This window comes from Arachis ipaensis, chromosome B7 (assembly GCF_059453495.1).
Source record: "Arachis ipaensis isolate K30076 ecotype BB chromosome B7, ASM5945349v1, whole genome shotgun sequence".
Taxonomy (NCBI): domain Eukaryota; kingdom Viridiplantae; phylum Streptophyta; class Magnoliopsida; order Fabales; family Fabaceae; genus Arachis; species Arachis ipaensis.
The window spans coordinates 19957763-19980782 of NC_142442.1; the positions used below are offsets into that span (position 1 = coordinate 19957763).

The 23020-nt window shown below is 37.9% G+C and overlaps 2 protein-coding genes across 2 annotated transcripts; both read left to right on the forward strand.

Annotated features, from left to right (window-relative positions):
* The first annotated feature begins 4394 nt into the window (after window positions 1-4394).
* Window positions 4395-5901, forward strand: LOC107606839 (uncharacterized). The gene is made up of 2 exons (XM_016308854.1): window positions 4395-4547; window positions 5356-5901. The coding sequence occupies exons 1-2, from the start codon at window positions 4395-4397 to the stop codon at window positions 5899-5901; spliced, it is 699 nt and encodes a 232-aa protein (XP_016164340.1).
* Window positions 5902-8136: 2235 nt separating this feature from the next.
* On the forward strand, window positions 8137-8574 carry LOC148550517 (uncharacterized). Its single transcript, XM_088494523.1, has one exon. The coding sequence runs from the start codon at window positions 8137-8139 to the stop codon at window positions 8572-8574; it is 438 nt and encodes a 145-aa protein (XP_088350649.1).
* The last annotated feature ends 14446 nt before the right edge of the window (window positions 8575-23020 follow it).

Here is a 23020-nt window from a genome sequence, read left to right on the forward strand (position 1 = left end):
AGCTGGTGATGGTTTTGTTTATAATCCTGATTGTGAATTGTCAGAGAGTTAGAGAGTTGAGAAGCATGAGGAAGAGGAATTAGATTTAGCATTCCCTTATGACAGTTACCTATTTATGGATTATCGAGAACATAGGATGAATAATTGGTGAAAGAAAGTTAGGATGCTTAGTGAGTTTTTATTACAATACATTGTATTTATTTAGCACTTTTACGTACTGAAAACCCATGGGTTAGGGTTCTCATTCCGTATATATATCTTGTTTTTCAGATACAGGTTCAGGTGCTCAGAAGTGAGCTGTGGTTTGTCTGAAAGACGGTGGAAGACTTCTAAGATCTCTTATTTACATTTTGCTTAGATTCTCTCCACTTTTATTTTTAAAGAACTCATGCTATGTATTTTATCCTTTTGAAAACTTGCCTATAGAGGCCCTTGTGTATCTTTTGGGAGAGATTAGGAGATATGGTTGTCAAACTACTGTTATACTGTACCCTAGCCGGCCTAAACTTTGCGGGTCACGACTAGTGGCTATTTACTTATGTTATATATCTATATACTGTCCTTATCTTACTCTCCTTTATGCCTTTAACTTTATATCGCTTTTGACTTTACGCTTTATCTTTTAGTTATCGATACGTGAGTGATACGACTTTGCGATTTTATTTTTACTCTTTTCAGGCTTCTCGATTAATACTCCTTTCAATCTTACTTATAATTATGTATTAAAAATTCCCCTTGAGAGTCGTACCACCTTATTATCATTGACTTATGACTCGAGTATAAGAATTTGAATATTAGGGTGTTACAATATATATATTATTACTTGTGTTTTAATATATTCAGTTTTCATAATTATTCATTTAAGATATTTATAACTTAAATCACTAATTCAGCAGCTCTAAAACTTGACACCTAGTCACTAAATTACTATTAATTTTTATCATTACCATTAGTTCCATTCACTATTATTACCATTAATAATTATTCAATTTTGATAATTATTCAATTTTGATAAGAGAACCAGGAAAAAGAATTTGGCCGAAGCCATTAAGGGAACAAAGAAAAAAAAATGAAATGTGGCTATATATATTTATATATATAAGCCCCTAATCATCTTCCTTTTCTCTTCATTTATCACCAATTGAGCTTAAAAAGAAAAGAGAGAGACCGAGAGTGCTCTTATATATATGAACCGTAAAATCTCCATGACTTCTGGTTTCAATTTCTTGTGATCCGTAACTCCAAAAAAAAATTTAATCCGATAAAAGTGTTTATATTTTTCTCCTCTACACATTGAAATCACTTTTGGTTGGTAGAAGTTGACGGTAACATAGCTCCCCTTCTCCTTGAGTTCGGTCAATTGGAATTCTAGGAGGCACAGACGATTTCTGACGTTTTTTTCTTCAGCAGCTTGGTCAAAAATCTTCTCTGGAGTTCTCGTTATTTTGATTTCATACGGAGGTAGAATTTGGTAATTTTTCACCGATTAAATGTTAATGTGATAAGTGATTGTTAGCTTGATTGATTATTGGTTGAATTTGATTAAATTTATGTTGAAATTTTATTGAATTATTGTTGTCGCTTGTGAATTATGGTTCGGCTAGGAAGAACAGTCCAGCTGGGATTATTTTGATAATTTTGGGACTGTTGCGAATGACAATTATTAAGAAAATTGATGAGGTTTGATGGCTAAGAGATTAACTAAAAAACGATAAAAAATCGGTAACAGTAAAACTCGAAAACAGATTTAGAATCATATATATTTTCGAACAGATTTCAATAAGGTATTTTTGGATTTTAAGAGTTGTGCTTATCACCAACATAACATTATTATTTTGAGAATAAAATTATATTTTGATAAAAATTAAGATTTATTTTGTAAATATATAAGTTTGGGGTATTTTGAGTAAAAAGTAAGAGTTCAGAGATGAACGAATATTTTATAAAAATTATGGGTTACTTTTATAAATATTAAAATATGTGAAATTTAATTAATATTTGTCTAAAAATGTTGGGATAAAAATAAATATTTATAAACTTGGGGTTTAAAGTATAATTTATAAAAATATAAGAATAAAGCTTTAATAAAGCTAGTTTTTGTATAACAAAAATAGAAATATTAAATATTAGTATTCTTAATTATTATTGTAATTATGCATATTTAATTAATATATTTTTTAAAATCCATTATTTTATTTTTATTTAATAAGAAAGAAAAGTAAAGTAGCAAGACTTTCTAAAAGTATTAGAAACACAGAATATTATTAAAGAGTTTTATAATTCTCTTTTCATAAGATAACTAGGAAAAGGTGAGAGAATAGTGCGAACATAATTCGATATTTTGAGATTTATAAAGTAAAAGACTAAAGAAAGAGAAAAGATAAATTGGCACGTGTGATTATGGGAAGGTCACGAGAGGATGATGCTAATATGGTTTTGGTGCCGAAGGATAAATGTTAACAAGTCGTGGACTTTGTACGTGCATGATTGTGCGGGAACGCCCGTTGTAAATCCCACGTAATTAACGAATAATTAGTAAATAAATTAATTATTAATCCAAAAAATTAGAAAATTGAATTTCATAGTTTAATGTGGATGAAATAATTAAAATATATATTTTGACAATAATTTTAAAGATTTTGACCCAAAATTAGACTGAACGAGTCAAATCGGTCGAACCAGACCTAAACCGGGCCCAAGGCCCAACCAACTCACTTAGCCCATATGAGCTTCAGCTCATTCCTTCCTCCTCCATTCACAACACGTTCAAAATACAAAGGGGGAGGAAGGATAAGCTTCAAACCACTGCTCTCACTTTAATCTCACAAAACTTCTCACTCCGAGCTCCAATCGCTGCATCGTTTGCAGTCACGCGTCCACTGCGTCGAACTCTACAAAGCCCGGTAACTACTTTTGGTAAGGAACCTTGTTTTCATCTCAGCCTCTCATTCCCCCCTAAATTTTGAAAATGTGAGAGTTTGATTGTTGAAACTTGATGTCTTGGTGTTTAGGCTCAAATTAAGCTTGAGGGATTAATGGGTTGTGTTTACTTGAGGTACAGGTAAGGTAAGGATTCTCAAACCCTAGTGAATTACTTGATTAATTGTGTTTGAGCATTAATTTTATGTATATGAATGTGGTAATATGTATTAGGTAGTGTATATGTGAATTTGGAACACATTTGAGGAGATTGAAAGCTTGATTGAGCTTTGCGTGCTGAATATTTGGTGGTGGAGACTTGTGACTTCACCAATTTGAGGTGTCTTTGGCGTAGAGAGAAATTGGCCAAGGTATGGTTTTGGTTTTTCGTATGTAATATATAATGTTTTGTGAAAACTTAGTCTAGAGAACCATAGGATAGGTTGGAATGTATGATTATGTTAAATGCTTAGTAGAATTGATGAAAATTGTTGAATGGGTTTGAGAATGGATTGGTGGTTGATTCTTATGATTGATGGTTGATGAGATGATGAATTGAATGTATAATGATCCTACTTTAATGATTAAGTATGAGATATGTTGATTAGGAATTCTTGGAGTTGAAATTGATGAATATGTGTATTGATGGGTCATGGAATGAGTGAAAAGGGCTGAGATTGAATTTAGCTTGTTTTGGGTTGATTTAGAAACTTGGAATGTTGGTTTGAGATGGAAAATGTGGTAAAAATAGAATTTGGGTTATTTTGATGAGTATATATATATTGTGTAGACTTCTCCCTTATTTTGTTTAGCTTTTGTATCTCATAGAGGCTTTTGATGGAGAACTAGAGTATTTTGGGTATTTTGGAAACTTGGGTTTTGTATATACTTATGTAATTATTCTCCGGCCAGCCTTAATTTCACAGGTTTAGCCCTGAGCTTAATTATTTTGTATTCTTGACACTCTGTTCCTATTATCTACATGTATCTTTACTTTTCTTCGTACGCAAGTAATTATTACCTTGAATGTTGCGCTTTTATTTTTCATGTTTTTGCTTAACCACCCTTCAAGACTCCTTGAATATTATATTTCTTAAATTATATTATGTATGTATATTTTATTTTAGATGTCGTAATACTACACTACCTCTGTTTTACGGCTTAAGCGTAAAGTTCTGTGTGGTCGGGTATTACATTATGGTATCAGAGCAGTTCGTTCCTGTAGGGCCTGGGGACAGACTGACTATGCTTCTGGGCATACTCTGGGTGTCTGTACATGCTAAATTAGGTTATCTAACTGATATATGTGGCATGAATGTTCATGAACATGCATTTTGGACTTTGAAGCACTAGACTTGTGATATTGAGACTAATCAACTTGATATCACTTGTTTGGTGTGAACAGAGACCCGATATCGACTCGTGGAAGCGGTCGCGTGCGAGGCAGAGGTAGATTAGGTAATGCAAACCATGGAATGGCAGGAAACGACCCTGTGGACTTTATGCCTGCCCTGGAAAATATGGTTGCGGCTATGCAAGCGACAGCTGAAGTAATGAGAAATCAGATGAACTATGGGAATGGTAATAACGGTGAAGAGGGGCCGATGACACTTGCCACTTTGCTGAAGGTGCATCCTTCGACCTTCAGATAGACTACAAACCCTACTAAGGCCAATAACTGGCTCTAACCAATGGAGCGGACTTTGCAAGCTCAGCAGGTTCCCGAAGAACAATGGGTGGAGTTTGTGACCTACCAGTTATAGGGTGAAACTCAATACTGGTGGCAGGAAACGCAATATATTCTACAACCCGACGGTGCTGTGATATCTTGGGAGGTGTTTCGGACTGAGTTCTACAGAAAATACTTTCCTAACTCAGTTAAAAACACTAAGGAGCTTGAGCTGCTGCAGTTAAAACAAGGCCAGATGTCTGTTATTGAATACAAAAATAAATTCAAAGAATTGTGTTGGTTTTCTCGAATCTGCTAAGGTGCTACAGAAGACTTTGCATAATGGAAATTTATAAAGTATGAGGGAGGACTTCGGAGTGACATTCTGAGCTCCGTTGGGCCAATGGAGATAATGGTCTTTTTTGAACTTGTGAATAAGAGCCGAGTCGCTGAAGAGTGTGTAAGGAAGGCAGCAGTGGAGAAAGGGAGTCAAAGGGTGCCTTTTCAGAGGAACAAAGGGAGGAATTTCGCACCAAGGGGTACGACTTTTAAGCGTGGAGGTTTTGTCTTGCAACAGAATTAGGTTTAGAACAACTTCCGAAGGCCTAATAACAATGATAATCAAGGGAGAAGGTTTGGGAAGCAGCCACAGAACGAGCTGAGTTGTCCGAGGTGCGGGAGTAATCATCCTGGAGTTCTGTGCAGAGCTGGACTGGGTGTATGCTACTTTTGTGGACAAGCTGGGCACATGGTCTGGAATTGTCCAGAAAAGAAAAAAGTATAAGGCCGGGAGAGCACAGCAACCAGGGCGAGTGTTCGGTACATCTGCTGCAGGTGCCGAGGGATTCGAGACATTGATTAGAGATAATTATGAAGTGGCTGATAAAATTTTAAATGCCTTATTTGATTCTGGAGTAACATATTCATTCATTGCATTCGAGAAGGCTAGCGAGTTAGGATTGAAGATAGTTGTGTTGACTTATGATCTGAAAGTACATAATGCTACTTTTGAAGCTATTGTGACTAGATTAGGCTATCCACAAGTTTCGTTTCGAGTTAAACAGCGAGATTTTATTCATGATCTAATTTGTTTACCGATAACTGGTCTTGATCTCATCTTGGGATTGGATTGGTTATCTAAGAATCGCATTCTACTTGACTTTTTTGAAAGGTTGTTGCATTTTATGACGGAAGGCTCGGAAGGACCGGTTGTGATGAAGGGTTATTATTTGAACTCTGTTATTGTAAACTATAATGGGTGTGAATATCGGGGTGTTATGTTGTTAGCAGTGAATGTGTCGGGCGAGGAGTAAGGTTTAAAACAGATTCCGGTCGTGAATGAATTCCCTGAAGTGTTTTCGGACAACATTCCTGAATTTTCTCCCCCTCAAGAAATCGAGTTTGCGATTGAGTTAGTGCTTGGGGCCGAGCCAATCTCAATTGCACCTTATATAATGTTGCCGTTGGAATTGGTTGAACTTAAATCTTAGCTGGAAGAACTGATGAGTAAGAATTTTATTCGACCGAGTGTTTCTCCGTGGGGAGTGCCAGTATTACTGGTGAAGAAGAAGAATGGGAGTATGCGTCTGTGTGTAGACTACCGGCAACTGAACAAAGTCACTGTGAAGAATAAATATCCCTTACCAAGAATTGACGATCTGATGGACCAACCGAAGGGTGCTGTGGTATTTTCCAAGATTGACCTTAGATCTGGTTATCACTAGATAAGAGTGAGAGACGAGGACACTCCAAAAACTGCTTTCAGAACTCGTTACGACCACTATGAATATACTGTAATGTCTTTCGAGTTAACCAATGCCCCGGCAGTGTTTATGGACTACATGAACCGAATTTTCTGTCCTTTCTTGAAAATATTCATCGTCATCTTTATTGATGACATCCTCATCTATTCCAAGACCGAAGAAGAACATGTGGATCACTTGCAGATTGTGCTACAAATTTTGAAGGAAAGAAAATTGTACGTCAAGTTATCTAAATGCGAATTCTGGAAGAATTAGGTGAAGTTTCTTGGTCATGTGGTAAGTCAAGAAGGGATTACTGTGGATTCTGCTAAAGTTGAGGTGGTAATGGACTGGGTGCGACCAACCTCTGTGACAGAGATAAGGAGTTTCCTAGGTTTGGCGGGTTATTACCGAAGGTTCATCAAAGATTTTTCACAACTCGCTTTGCCTTTAACTAAGCTGACTAGGAAGGACACACCATTGTTTAGACCTCTGAATGCGAGGAAAGTTTTCAAGCATTGAAGCAGAAACTGACCACTACACCAATGTTGGTATTGCCTGAGCCTAACGAAACTTTTGAGACATATTGTGACGCATCATTGAAGGGTCTGGGGTGTGTGCTGATGCAACACTGTAATATCGTGGCACACGCTTCACAGCAGTTGAGACCATATGAAATGAATTATTCGACTCACGATCTTGAACTGGCTGTGGTTGTATTTGCTCTGAAAGTCTAGATACATTATCTACATGGCGTCAAATTTTAATTATTCTTGGACCACAAGAGTTTAAAGTATCTTTTTCATCAGAAAAAATGAATATGCGTCAGAGGGGGGTGGATGGAGCTGCTAAAAGATTACAATTTCGAGTTAAACTACTACCCAGGAAAAGCTAATGTATTGGCTGACGCTTTGAGCCAAAAGTCATTATGTGCTGCTTGGATGATGCTTCGAGAAGAAGAGTTGCTAAAGGAATTTGAGAATCTAAACTTGGGTTTCAAAGAAGTTTCTGGAACTCAGTGTTTAAGTCAATTGCAAGTTTCAAGTGATTTTAACGCTGAAATCTTAAAAGCTCAACAAGACGATCAGGTGTTACAGAAGATGTTGCCGGCGATTGAGAAAGGAAAGCGATGGGGAGCTTCGTGGAACGGAGACAGATTATAGAGATACAAGGGTAGGATTTGCGTGCCGAATATTGAGAATTTATGGCAAGATATCTTGAAAGAGGCGCATAAGAGCAGACTCTCTATTCACCCAGGAAGTACTAAGATGTACCATGATTTGAAAGGCGATGTTCTGGTGGCCGGGAATGAAGAATGATATAGCGTTTCACGTTTCTAAATACCTAACCTGTCAGAAAGTCAAGATTGAACACCAGAGGCCATCCGGAATCCTTCAGCCTTTAGAAATTCCACAATGGAAATGGAAAAGCATCGTAATGGATTTTGTGTCAAGATTGCCAAGAACTCGAGCTGGATTTGACACTGTTTGGATGATTATGGATCAACTGACAAAGTCAGCTCACTTTTTACCCGTTCGGATGAATTGTACCTTAGAGTAGCTAGCACATTTGTACATCAAAAAAATTGTGATACTACATGGCGTGCCTACCACCATAATCTCTGATAGAGATTCACGTTTTACTTCTAGATTCTTGGGGGGTTTTCAACAGGCATTTGGGACTCAGTTGAGCTTAAGTACGGTGTACCATCCTCAAACCGATGGCCAGTTGGAGAAGACAATCTAAACCTTAGAAGATATATTTAGGGCTTGTGTTTTATACCAGCCGGTGAGCTGGGATCGGTATATGTCGCTAGTGGAGTTTGCGTATAATAACAGCTACCATGCGAGCATCGAAATAGCTACGTATGAGTCTCTGGATGGGAGAAAGTGTCAATCTCTGCTATACTGGTATGAAGCTAGGGACACAAGTTTGTTAGGGCTTGAGCTGGTAGCTGAAACTACAGAACATATCAATAAATTCCAAAACCGAATGCTTACCGCTCAAAGCCGCCAAAAAAGCTACGCCGATCAAAGACGAAAATCTTTAGATTTTGAGGAAGGGGAGCATGTGTTACTAAAGGTCACACCAACAACTGGAGTACGTAGAGCGATCAAAACAAAGAAGCTAAACCCTTGTTATATCGGCGCATTTCAAATTCTGAAGAGGATTGGACTGGTAGCCTACAAAATTGCCTTACCGTTGCATCTTTCGAACCTGCACGACGTATTTTATGTTTTGTAGCTTTAGAAGTATACTCTTGATGCCAGTCATGTTTTAGAATCTGAATCGGTTCAAGTAAGAGAAAATTTGACACTTCAAGTAATCCCGGTTAGAATCAACGACACCAGCATCAAACGATTACGCGAAAAAGAGGTTTTATTGGTTAAAGTCGCTTGGAGTTGGTGATGGCAAGAATCGTGTTGGTTAGGAATTTTTCTTATAGAAAAAGAACTTCGTTGCAAGCATAGCTCCAAACCAACAAACAACTCTCACATCAAATTAAATTTTGGTTTTGTCACATGTACAAACCCCAATAAAAATTAACCAAAGTATTTAAACTCCGGGTCGTCTCACAAGGAATTGCAATGAAGTGGTCAATTATTGTCTATGAAGAACAAGGGGTTTGATTTTATGTTTTTGTAAGAAAATAAATGACAAGAAAGTAAACAACAAGAACTAATAAAAGAAATGAAAAGTACTCTTGGCTAGACATAGGTAATTGAGATCACCATCCTTGTCTACAAACCATATATTGACAATTATGAGAGGCCAACCTATTAAGTCTACTTCCAAAAGTCTTAAGTACATAATATCTACTCCTAGGCTTGAAGTACATCAAATAGGCTTGATCACATCAACCCATAAGTCCCAACCTATCTACTAATTAGATTAGTAGTGGGTTAGTGTAATGGATATCAAATTGATCACTAAGGGTTCTCAAATCACCAAATCATTGAGACCCAATGACTTAAGGTCACTTAATTCCCTTAGCCTAGGGCAAGAGTAAAGAGAACTACTCAAAAACTAGTGTAAACATTTTATCAAACACTTAGTGTGCAAGAAAAGTAAACATCATAAAATGCAAGAATTAAAGGATACCCATAACGAACACAAGCAAGAAATCAACAATAACAATCAAGATCAACATAAAAGAGATATGGAAACATAAATTTGCATTAGAAGAAATCAAGATCCAACAATTGTTCATAAACATAAAAGAGAGTAAAATAAGAAACTAACAAGAGAAACTAAGAAGATTACGACAATAGAACAATAAAATGTAAAGAGAATTGAAATCAAAACAAGAATTGAAAGAGAAATTTGAGAGTGATTAACCTAACTTTACCCTAATTTCTATCCTAAATCTAGAGAGAGGAGAGAGCCTCTCTCTAGAATTTTACCCTAAAACATGATAAAAACTAAACTATGACTACTTGGTTCATTACCCCTTCAATCCCTGGATTCAATAGCATCAGAAATGAGTTGGATTGGGCCCAAAATGAGCTACAAATCGCCCCCAACGAGTTGCCCAAAGTGGACCCACGCTGCTCCATCGGCGCGCACGCGTACAGTGCGCGTGCGTATCTCTAGATGTCAAGTAACTATGGAAATTTTATATCACTTCAAAACCTCGGATGTTAGCTTTCCAACGCAACTAGAACCGCCTCATTTGGACCTCTGTAGCTCAAGTTATGGTTGATTTAGTGCGAAGAGGTCAGGCTTGACAACTTTACGGTTCCTTCATTTCTTCATGAGTTCTCCCACTTTGCATGCTTTTCTCCTCATTTCTTCCATTCAATACTTGCCTTATGAACTTGAAATCACTCAACAAACATATCAAGACATCGAATGGAATTAAAGTGAATTGAATTTAGCTATTTTAAGGCCTAAAAAGCATGTTTTCACATTTAAGCACAAATCAAGAGAGAATTGCAAAACCATGCTATTTCATTGAATAAATGTGGGAAAAGGTGATAAAATTCCCCAAATTAAGCACAAGATAAACCACAAAATTGGGGTTTATCAGCCGGACCGGAATTGAAGAGCATATGTGGGAACTTGAATCCGAAAAGCGAAAGGACTATCCACACTTATTTTCAGGTAACTAAGTTTGAATTTTGTGGGGAAAATTCTTATTTAGGTGGGTAGGATGTAAATCTCGTGTAATTAACAAATAATTAGCCAATGAATTAATTATTAATCCAAGAAATTATAAAATTGAATTTCATTATTTAATGAGGTAGAAATAATTAAAATATGAATTTTGACACTAATTTTAACGGTTTTAGCCCAAAATTAGACCGAACGGGCCAAACCGGTCGAATCGGGCCCAAGGCCCAACCGACTAACTTAGCCGATATGAGCTTCAGCTCATTCCTTCCTCCTCCATTCACAACACACGTTAAAAATACAAAGGGGGAGGAAGGAGAAGATTTAAACCATTGCTCTCATATAATTTTTCACTCTGAGCTCCGATCGCTGCACCATTTACAGCCACGTGTCCACTGCGTCAAGCTCTACAAAGCTCGATAACTAATTTCAGTAAGAAACCTTATTTCATCTCAGCCTTTCATTCTCTCATAAATTTAAAAAATGTGAGAGTTTGGTTGTTAAAACTTGATGTCTTGGTGTTTAGGCTCAAATTAAGCTTGAGGGATTAATGGGTTGTGTTCACTTGAGGCACGGGTAAGGTAAGGATTCTCAAACCCTAGTGAATTTCTTGATTAATTGTGGTTGAGCATTAAGTTTTTGTATATGAATGTGGTAATATGTATTAGGTAGTGCATATGTGAATTTGGAACACATTTGAGGAGATTGGAAGCTTGATTGAGCTTTGGGTGCTAAATATTTAGTGGTGGAGACTTGTGACTTTGCCAATTTGAGGTGTCTTTGGCGTAGAGAGAAATCGGCCAAGGTATGATTTTGGTTTCTTGTATGTAATATATAATATTTTGTGAAAAATTAGACTAGAGGACCATAGGATAGGTTGGAATGTATGATTATGTTGAATGCTTAGTAGAATTAATGAAAAATGTTGAATGGGTTTGAAAATGGATTGGTGGTTGATTCTCATGATTGATGGTTGATGAGATGATGAATTGAATGTATAATGATGATACTTTAATGGTTAAATATGAGATTATGTTGATTAGGAATTCTTGGGATATTGGTAGGTTTCTCCAGGGAAATGGTCTCCGTATCAGGTTATGTATGGTTGAGAACAACGATGGGGGAATCTCCGAACTCAAAAACCCTCGATATTCAATTCTTAGTAGTGGATTGTGCAAGCCTTTATAATGTCATTTCGGGACATCCATCCCTTAACTCCTTCAGAGCTATTATCTCTACTATTCACCTTTGTGTTAAGTTTTCTATGCAGGATAACATAATAGCAACAGTCCATGCAGACCACAGGGAAGCCAGGCAATGCTATAATGCGGGCTTAAAAGTCACCCAAAGGAGACTATTACAAAGATCCATTCTGTTTACAACTCGGAGAGCATTCCAACTTTGGCCAAGCTAGATCTAAGAGAAAGTAATAGTATCTCAGCCCCAACGGACGACTTAGAAAAGGTACAACTTATGAATCCAGACCAATTTACTAACACCGGCTCCATCTTCTCTGCAGGAACAAAACGAAATCTGATTGAGACATTAAAATCAAACACCGACCTATTTGCATGGATACCAGCCAACATGCCAGGGATCGATCCGAACTTCATATGCCACAAGATCACAGTCAATCCTAATGGCCGACCTATAAGGCAAAAGAAATGAAATCTAGGTGCAGAAAGAAGAAATGCAACAATAGCAGAAACACAAAAATTACTTGATGCAGGCTTTATCCGAGAACTCCGCTTCTCATCATGGTTAGCTAATGTGGTAATGGTCAAGAAAAGCTCAGAAAAATGGCGCATTTGCGTGGACTTTACAAAACTAAATAAAGTCTGTCCGAAGGACTCATATCCACTACCCAATATTGATAGATTAGTGGACGACACCTCGGGGTACCAAGTGCTAAGCTTCATGGACACTCATTTTGGCTACAATCAAATACAGATGCACCCCGATGACGAAGACAAAAGAGCGTTTGTGACTGACTGATGTAATTTCTATTATAAAGTAATGTCTTTCAAACTAAAAAATGTAGGAGCAACTTATCAAAGACTAATGGACAAGATCTTCAAAGACCGAATCAGGCGAAACATCGAAATATACGTCTATGATATGGTCATCAACTCAAGATCGGAACAACGACATGAAGCCGATCTTAATGAAAATTTTCAACAGCTCCAAGAGCACAATATGAGGTTGAATCCAGAAAAATGTGCTTTCGGGGTACACGGGGGCAAATTCCTCGGTTTCCTGCTCACAAACAGGGGAATAGAAGCCGATCCCGACAAAAGTCAAGCCGTGGTAAACATGCAGTCACCTCGGTCCATCAAAGAAGTGCAACAACTCACAGGTTGTCTAGCAGCCCTATCCCGATTCTTACCCGCAGCAGCTGCCAAATCACACCACTTCTCCAACACTCTGAAGAAGGCTGAGAAGTTCGTCTGGATGGACGAATGCGAAAAGGCCTTTGCCGAATTCAAAAACCTCCTAGGATTGCCACCTATACTAAAAAAATCAAAGCCAGGTAAACCACTTTTCATATTTCTTTCAATTTCCACTAATACGGTTAGCTCCACGCTTGTAACAGAAACAGGGAAAGAGCAACACCAGTCTATTTCGTGAGCAAAGTATTACAAAACGCCGAAACAAGGTATCCAACAATAGAAAAATTAGCATTAAGCCTAGCCTGATCATCATAGCTCGGCCTCTGCGAAATTATTTTCAAACACATTCGATTATAGTTCAGACAGGTCATCCCCTGCGACAAATATTATCAAAACCGGATTTAGCAGGCCGACTTACGAAATGGGCAATAGAGCTCTCTGAATTTGATATCTCTTATCAATCACGAGGATCCCCTAAAACCCAAGCACTAGCCGACTTCATCTCGAAATTCACAAACATAAAAGAAAATGTCAAGACAAGGCAATTGTATGTCGATGGAGCATCAAACGAACATGGATGTGGAGCAGAAATCCTACTAAGAGATAACACTGGTGTACAGGCTAAACAATCGATCAAATTCCTCTCTAAAGCCACGAATAACGAAGCTGAGTATGAAACACTTCTGGCAGGCCTCAGGTTAGCAGAGGAAGCTGAGGTAAAAAACCTACAGGTATATTGCAATTCCTTCCTTGTAGTATAACAGGTAATTGGCTATTTCCAGGTACGAGATCCACTTTTAGAAAGTATTTAACTTCAGCAAAAAATATGATACAATATTTTTAAAATTTTGAAATATCACATGTACCTAGAGAACAAAATTGTAGGGCTGATATTCTATTAAAATTAGCTATGTATCGAGAAACTAACTCAATAGGAAAATTATATCATTTTACACTAATGAAACCTAGCTTAGATGTCAAAACTGTTCTAAGGATGTCACACAAAAAAGATTGGCGGAACCCATTAATATGATATTTAAGAAACGGAGAGATACCAGAGAATGAAAATCCGAGGTCTTTCAAATATAAAGCAAGTCATTTCACCATGATGGGAGCCGATCTATACAAGCGGGGTATCTCTAGGCCATTGTTAAAATGCCTCGGCTGAGAGGAGGCAGCAAATGCTGTAGCCAAACTCTATGACGGCATTTGTGGGCACCATACTAGGAGTAGAAGCCTAGCCACAAAAATCTTATGAGCAGGATACTATTGGCCGACTTTGAAAGAAGATTGCAGAAACAAAGTACAAAGATGTGATGCATGTCAGAAATGTGCACCACTTATTCATAGCCCAGCCGAACTTTTACACACCTCAGATGTTAGCTGGCCTTTTCATAAATGGGGGATAGACATACTCGGCCCATTTCTAATCGCACCAGGGCAGGTAAAGTTCCTATTAGTAGCAATTGATTACTTCACAAAGTGGATAGAAGCACAACCACTCGCGAAAATAACTTCCGATAAGGTACAAACGTTCATTTGGAAATTTATTATATGTCGATATGGTTTACCTATGGAAAATGTTTCTGATAATGGTCGGCAATTTATTGACAAGAAAATAGCTTCGTATTTAACCGACCTCAATATTAAACACCGTTTTTTCTCTGTCGAGCACCCGCAAAGTAACAGGCTCGCAGAGGCAGATAACAAAATCATTTTGCAGGCTTTAAGAAAAAAATTAGCAGACACTAAAGGACAATAGGCCGAACTCATACCAGAAATATTGTGGAGCTACAACACAATACCACAATCCAGAAAAAAAGAAAGACCATTCCGATTAGTGTACGGAACAGACTGTATGATCCCCATAGAGATCAGCCAGGGGTCAACTCGGACTGAGTATTTCGACAAAAGCGCTAACGAAGATGCCAGAACAGCCGAACTTGACACAATAAACAAAGAACGATGCCTAACCGAGCTCAGGCAAAGGTCTATTGACGAACAGAATATTGATGGTTTAGAATTCACAATAAATTCTCGTTGCAAGTATAGTTTCTAAACCAAACAATCATCCTTTCATACAAAAGTTTGGTTGTCACAAGTAACAAAACCCAATAAAATTTATAACCGAAGTATTTAAACCTCGGGTCGTCTCTCAAGGAGTTGCAGGGCAGTATGATTTATCATTGGTTATGTAAAAAAGATATATTTTTGGATTTTTTAATGTATAAGATAAAAAGCAAGAATAGTAAATGGCAAGAAAGTAAACTGTAGGAATTAATTTAAATAAATAATAAAACTCTTGGCAAGGTATAAGAATTTGAAGTCCTATCCTAGTTACCCTTATCAGGTGTGAAGAGAATTGGATTCTACTCCCACTTAAATTAACCCTTGCTAAACAAAGGAAAGTCAAGTGGATAAATTAATTTGATCCTCAGGTCCTATTCAACTCCTATGGAGAGGCTAGAGTTATTGGAGTGCAAATTAACCAGCTAAGAATTCTAATTTCAATCAACAGTTGAGTTGATAATTCAAGTGTTATAAATTACTTAACCAAAGCCAAAAGGGAAAAATAAATCTAATTTGAATTGAAATCATTCATAAATAAATTAAAGTAAAATCAAATATGAAATACCTCAAAATATATTAATTAAGAAAATCATAACATGAATGGTCCATAAGCCAAATCTGAAAGATAAATATCAATTAAAGTAATGAAATAGACGAAAGTAGAAAATAAATTAAAGGAACATTGAACCTGTGATTGAAGAGATCATAGCTTAAACATAATGGAAATCCTAAATCCTAATCCTAAGAGAGAGGAGAGAACCTCTCTCTCTAAAAACTACATCTAAAACCTAAAAAATTATGTATTACTAAGTTGTTCTACGTATATCTTGATTCATCTATTCTCTGGCTTATATTCTGTGTTTCTGGCTTGGATTTGGGCCGAAAAAGGGTCCAGAAATCGCTGGGGACGTTTTCTGCAGATTCTTGTACGTGGCGTTTGTCACGCATTCGCGTGGGTCACGCGTTCGCGTCATCTGGGAGTTTTCCTTGTCATGCGTACGCGTCATTTGCGTTCTGCTCAAGGTGCGCGCTCGCGTCGTCCACGCGTTCACGTCGCTGCATTTTTGCGCTAGGCACGCGTTCGCATCGTCCATGCGTTCGCGTCGCTGCCCTTTTCTTCAAAACTCAATTTTTGTGTTTTCCTTCCATTTTTGTATGTTTCTTTTTTTTTTTTGTCCTTTGAGCCATTCCTGCCCTATGAGATCTGAAACACTTAACACACAAATCACGGCATCGAATGGTAATAAAGGGTAATTAAAATTAATATTTTTAAAGCATAGGGAACATGTTTTTTCACATATATCATAAAATAAGGAAGGAATAGTTAAAACCATGCAATTTACATGAATAAGTGGGTGAAGAATTGATAGAAACACTCAATTTGATCACAAATTATATCATAAAATATGGGTTTATCAACCTCCCCACACTTAAACAATAGCATGTCCTCATGCTAAATCTAAGTGAAAGGGTAAAGTTAGAATGGTGGAATCTCATGCAATGCAATCTATTCTAAATACAAACTACCTACATGAATCATACAATTTTAATTATCACCCACCTATATATATAAAGCTTACATGTGGTTAATCTAATTCATATTTTCAAGAAATTATATATGTATAGCCAAACCTAAATCATGTTAAAGCACTGTCACAATTGAGTTGGGTTAAAATATTTCATAAGCTTGCAAGACAATTAAATATTTAAACAGAGATATATGGTGATGAACTATTGAACCCTCACTGGATTTGTGTTTACTCTCTAGTCACTCAGTGTTTGGGGTTAATCACTCTATTCTTTTCTATTCTTACTTTCTAAAACTTTGTTCTTCGTCTAACCAATCAACAAATATTGAATACAGACATACAAAGATCATGAGGTCTTTTAAAGGTTGTAATGGGGCCAAGGTAAAGGTAGGGGTATATATGTAAGGCTAAGTGAGCTATAAGTTGAATCCTTAATTAGTCTAAGGTCTCACCTAACATATACTTTATATAAATTGAAATGCTTTATCTAGCTACCCAAATTTTTTTACTTTTTTATTACATACTCATGTACTAACTTTACTTTGAATTTCACTTTATGTGCATTGATTTCTTTACTAAACTTATCATTGGGGTAATTTTGTCCCCTTATTTACTTATTTAACTAAAAGGATTTTTTTTTTTGAAATATAAACAGAACATATATCAATGCACATGGTATCTTGGTTTAATTTGATTTTACATGAGCATGCTCCCAAAATCTTTATTATCTTATTGAATTAATCCTCTCCTATCAACCCATGTTCCCGTGTTTCCCTACACTTAATGGATACACAATCTCTATCTTAAGCTAACTAAGGATTCAACTTGAGAATTTTTTTAATTTGTTTTTCTGCTTAAGGCTAGTAATGTAGTTATAGAACAAGAGGAGATTAAAAGCTCAAGGGAGCTAACAAGGGTGATGTAAAAGGTAAGTTTATTTGGGATAAGTGAGGAAAAATTTAAATGATGGCCTCAATCATCTCTTGGTATGTATCTATATTCTATATTGGACATATAGATTAAAACAAAGTAAAGATCACCAGAATAAAAAAGAAGGGCGAACACACAAGAATGAAATAATTATGGTTAAATAATGTAACCATACAAATAAGCTCAAAAACTCACAGGTTGTGTGTTCTCTAGCTCAAAAACCATATATCAGTTATGTATGTCATGCAAGTAGAAATCAAGAGTTCCCATTATTCTCAATGTGAATTGATGCACGAAATTATTACTCTCTTACAATTTCGCACACATGACCAGCAAGTGCACTGGGTCGTCCAAGTAATACCTTACGTGAGTAAGGGTCGAATCCCACGGAGATTGTTGGTTTGAAGCAATCTATGGTTATCTTGTAAATCTTAGTCAGGAAGTCAATTATGTTTATCAGTTGAATTGTGAATAACCAGTAGAGCATAAATTAAAAGTTACTTGTTGTGCAGTAATGGAGAATATGTTGGAGTTTTAGAGATGCTTTGTCCTCTGAATCTCTGCTTTCCTCTGTCTTCTGATTCACGCACGCACGTCCTCCTATGGCAAGCTGTGTGTTGGTGGATCACCGTTGTCAATGGCTACCTTCCATCCTTCCAGTGAAAACTACGCTCACGCGCTCTATCACAGCACGGCTAATCACCGGTTGGTTCTCGATCCGGTTGGAATAGGATTTACTATCCTTTTGCGTCTGTCACTAACGCCCAGCCTTCAGGAGTTTGAAGCTCGTCACAGTCATTCAATCCTTGAATCCTACTCGGAATACCACAGACAAGGTTTAGACTTTCCAGATTCTCATGAATGCCGCCATCAGTTCTAGCTTATACCACGGAGATTCTGATTAAGGAATCTAAGAGATACTCATTCAATCGGATGTAGAACGGAGGTGGTTGTCAGGCACACGTTCATGGTTTGAGGAAGGTGATGAATGTCACGGATCATCACCTTCATCACAGTTAAGCGCGAATGAATATCTTAGATAGGAACAAGCGTGTTTGAATGGAAAACAGAAATACTTGCATTAATTCATCGAGATACAGCAGAGCTCCTCACCCCCAACAATGGGGTTTAGAGACTCATGTTGTCAGAGAATACAAAGTTTTGATCTGAAATGTCATGAGATCCAAAATAAGTCTCTAAAAGTTGTTTAAATACTAAACTAGTAGCCTAGGGTTACAAAATATGAGTGGACTATGATGGATGATGCAGAGACCCACTTCTGGGGCCCACTTGGTGTGCTGGGGCCCACTTGGTGTGTGCTGGGGCTGAGATTTCGTGCAGAGGCCATTTGTGGAGTTGAACGCCAGTTTTTATGCCAGTTTGGGCGTTCAACTCCAGTTTTTGATCCTTTTCTGGCGCTGGACGCCAGAATTGGGCAGAGAACTGGCGTTGAATGCCAGTTTACGTCATCTATCCTTGTGCAAAGTATGAACTATTATATATTGATGGAAAGCCCTGGATGTCTACTTTCCAACGCAATTCGAAGCATGCCATTTCGAGTTCTGTAGCTCCAGAAAATCTACTTTGAGTGCAGGGAGGTCAGAATCCAACAGCATCAGCAGTCCTTTTTCAGCCTGAATCAGATTTTTGCTCAGCTCCTTCAATTTCAGCCAGAAAAATACCTGAAATTACAGAAAAACACACAACTCATAGTAAAGTCCAGAAATATGAATTTTTCCTAAAAACTACTAGAAATAGACTAAAAACTAACTAAAACACACTCTAAACTATATGAAATTATTCCCAAAAAGCGTATAAAATATCCGCTCATCACAACACCAAACTTAAACTGTTGCTTGTCCTCAAGCAACTAGACAAATAAAATAGAAGACTAATATGTTGAGAAGCAATAATATCTCAGAGTTTTTGATTGAAGCTCAGATCCTAATTAGATGAGCGGGACTAGTAGCTTTTTGCTTCTGAACAGTTTTGGCATCTCACTTTATCCATTGAAGCTCAGAGTGATTGGCATCTATAGGAACTCAGAATTCAGATAGTGTTATTGATTCTCTTAGTTCAGTGTGATGATTCTTGAACACAGCTTCTTTATGAGTCTTGGCCGTGGCCCTAAGCACTTTGTTTTCCAGTATTACCACCGGATACATAAATGCCACAGACACATAATTGGGTGAACCTTTTCAGATTGTGACTCAGCTTTGCTAAAGTCCCCAATTAGAGGTGTCCAGAGTTCTTAAGCACACTCTTCTTTTTGCTCTGGACCTTGACTTTAACTGCTCAGTCTCAAGTTTTCACTTGACACCTTCACGCCACAAGCACATGGTTAGGGACAGCTTGGTTTAGCCGCTTAGACCAGGATTTTATTCCTTTAGGCCCTCCTATCCACTGATGCTCAAAGCCTTGGGATCCCTTTTATTTGCCCTTGCCTTTTGGTTTTAAGGGTTACTGGCTTTTTCTGCTTGCTTTTCTTTTTTTTTTTTTTCTGCAAGCTTTGTTCTTTGCTGCTTTTTCTTGCTTCAAGAATCATTTTTATGATTTTTCAGATCATCAATAACATTTCTCATGTTCATCATTCTTTCAAGAGCCAACATATTTAACAGTCTTAAACAACAAATTCAAAAGACATATGCATTGTTCAAGCATTCATTCAGAAGACAGAAAGCATTGCCACCACATTTAACCAATTAGAATTTGTTTTATTTAAACTCGAAATTTTATTGCTTCTTATTCAAAAGATCTACTACTTTATTCATGTTTAATGATGATGAGAAAAATAAACTATAGCTTAATTGGAGATAAAATCAAAATAGATACTAATTACTACTATACGACTCCTAAGGTAGAATTAAAATAAGAACAGTTATCACAGAGTTAAGGCTAAGATTAGAACTCAACAACCTTGAGGTTTGGGAAGTGGATGTTCCTCTAGTCTGTGAGGTGCTTGGTCCTTCAAGAGAGAATTTCTGGCGCTTCAGTTCCTTTAAATCACGCCCTTGCTCCTCTTGGAGTGGGTTGTTTTCCTTTAGGGGCCATGATCTTAGTGATTACGGATAAGCACACCAAACTTAGAGCTTTGCTTGTCCTCAAGCAAAAGAAAAAGAAGGAGATGGGTAGAAGGAGAGCTCCTACCCACCATCCTGGCGTTTGAACGCCCAAACACTGCCTGTTTTGGGCGTTCAACGCCCAAATGCTGCTCTCCTGGGCGTTCAACGCCCAGTTGTTGCCCTTTTCTGGCGTTGAACGCCAGATAGCTATCCTTACTGGCGTTCAGCGCCCACTGGATGCCCATTTTGGGCGCTGAACGCCCAAAATGGCCTTCACTGGCGTTTTCTTGCCAGTAAGCTCCCTATCTCTGTTTTGTGTGTAGATTCCTTCTGTAACCCTGTAAACTTATGCAAATGATTCTTTACCTTAGTGTCAGTGAACTTTATATAAACAAATAAAAATAAAAATAGGGCAAAAATGCTTAGAGGATTGATGCCCCATGGCTGGGTTGCCTCCCAGCAAGCGCTTCTTTTTTGTCTTTAGCTGGACCTTGCTGAGCTTTTAATCTAGCTGCAGCCTTGAGCATTCCTGCTCAGTGTTGCCTTCAAGATAATGCTTGATTCTCTGTCCATTGACAATGAACTTCTTATCAGAATCAATATCTTGAAGCTCCACATAACCATATGGTGACACACTTGTAATCACGTATGGTCTCCTCCACCGGGATTTCAGTTTCCCGGGGAATAGCCTGAGTCTAGAGTTAAACAACAGGACCTTCTGTCCTGGTTCAAAGATTCTAGATGACAGCTTTCTGTCATGCCATTTTTTTTATTTTTCTTTATAAAGTTTGGCATTTTCGAAAGCTGTGAATCTGAATTCCTCTAGCTCATTTAGCTGGAGCAATCGTTTTTCTCCTGCTAATTTGGCATCTAAATTTAGGAATCTGGTTGCCCAATAAGCTTTATGTTCCAGTTCCACGGGCAGGTGACATGCCTTACCATACACAAGTTGGTATGGAGAGGTCCCTATAGGGGTCTTGAATGCTGTTCTGTAAGCCCACAGAGCATCATCCAAGCTCCTTGCCCAATCCTTTCTACGGGTATTTACTGTCCGTTCCAGGATTCTCTTTAATTCTCTGTTAGAGACTTCAGCTTGCCCGTTGGTTTGTGGATGATATGGAGTGGCCACTTTGTGGCGAATTCCATACTGAACCATGGCAGAGTAAAGCTGTTTATTGCAGAAGTGAGTGCCCCCATCACTGATTAACACTCTAGGGACACCAAACCTGCTAAAGATATGTTTCTGGAGGAACTTCAGCACTGTTTTAGTATCATTGGTGGGTGTGGCAATAGCCTCAACCCATTTTGATACATAGTCAACTGCCACCAGAATATAAGTGTTTGAGTATGATGGTGGGAAAGGTCCCATGAAGTCAATTCCCCATACATCAAACAACTCTATTTCCAAGATTCCTTGTTGAGGCATGGCGTACCCATGAGGCAGATTACCAGCTCTTTGGCAACTGTCACAATTACGTACAAACTCTCGGGAATCTTTATAGAGTGTGGGCCAATAGAAGCCACATTGGAGAACCTTGGTGGCTGTTCGCTCACCTCCGAAATGGCCTCCATATTGAGATCCATGGCAATGCCATAGGATTCTCTGTGCTTCCTCTCTGGGGACACACCTACGGATAATTCCGTCTGCACATCTCTTAAAGAGATAGGGTTCATCCCACAAGTAGTACCTTGCATCAGTAATTAGTTTCTTTTTTTGTATTCTATTGTACTCCTTGGGTATGAACCTTGCAGCTTTATAGTTTGCAATATCGGCAAACCATGGTGCTTCCTGAATGGCAAATAGATGCTCATCAGGGAACGTCTCAGAGATCTCAAGGAAGGGGAGGGACGTCCCTTCCACTGGCTCTATCCGGGACAGATGATCAGCCACTTGGTTCTCTGTCCCTTTTCTGTCTCTTATTTCTATATCAAACTCTTGCAGAAGCAATACCCATCTGATGAGCCTGGGTTTTGAATCCTACTTTGTGAGTAGATATTTAAGAGCAGCATGGTCAGTATACACAATCACTTTTGATCCTACTAAGTATGATCTGAACTTGTCAATGGCGTAAACCACTGCAAGTAGTTCTTTTTCTGTGGTTGTGTAATTTTTCTGGGCATCATTTAGAACGCGACTGGCATAATAAATGACATGCAGAAGCTTGTCATGCCTCTGTCCCAATACTGCACCAATGGCATGATTACTGGCATCACACATTAACTCAAATGGCAATGTCCAGTCTGGTGCAGAAATGACTGGTGCTGTGACCAGCTTAGCTTTCAGCGTTTCAAACGCCTGCAGGCATGCTGTGTCAAACACAAATGGTGTGTCAGCAGCTAGCAGATTGCTTAGAGGTTTTGCGATTTTTGAAAAATCCTTTATAAACCTCCTATAGAATCCTGCATGCCCCAGAAAGCTTCTGATTGCCTTAACATTGGCAGGTGGTGGTAATTTTTCAATTACCTCTATTTTTGCTTGATCCACCTCTATTCCCTTGTTTGAGATTTTATGCCCAAGAACAATTCCTTCAGTCACCATGAAGTGACACTTTTCCCAGTTTAACACTAGGTTGGTTTCTTGGCATCTTTTCAGAAC

Bases quoted from the DNA above. Each gene is read 5' to 3' on its own strand.
- LOC107606839 (XM_016308854.1), top strand. From the start codon at position 4,395: ATGGCAGGAAACGACCCTGTGGACTTTATGCCTGCCCTGGAAAATATG. The intron at 4,548-5,355 runs GTGCATCCTTCG...GGAATTGTCCAG, and splicing joins CACTTGCCACTTTGCTGAAG to AAAAGAAAAAAGTATAAGGC.
- LOC148550517 (XM_088494523.1), top strand. From the start codon at position 8,137: ATGTCGCTAGTGGAGTTTGCGTATAATAACAGCTACCATGCGAGCATC.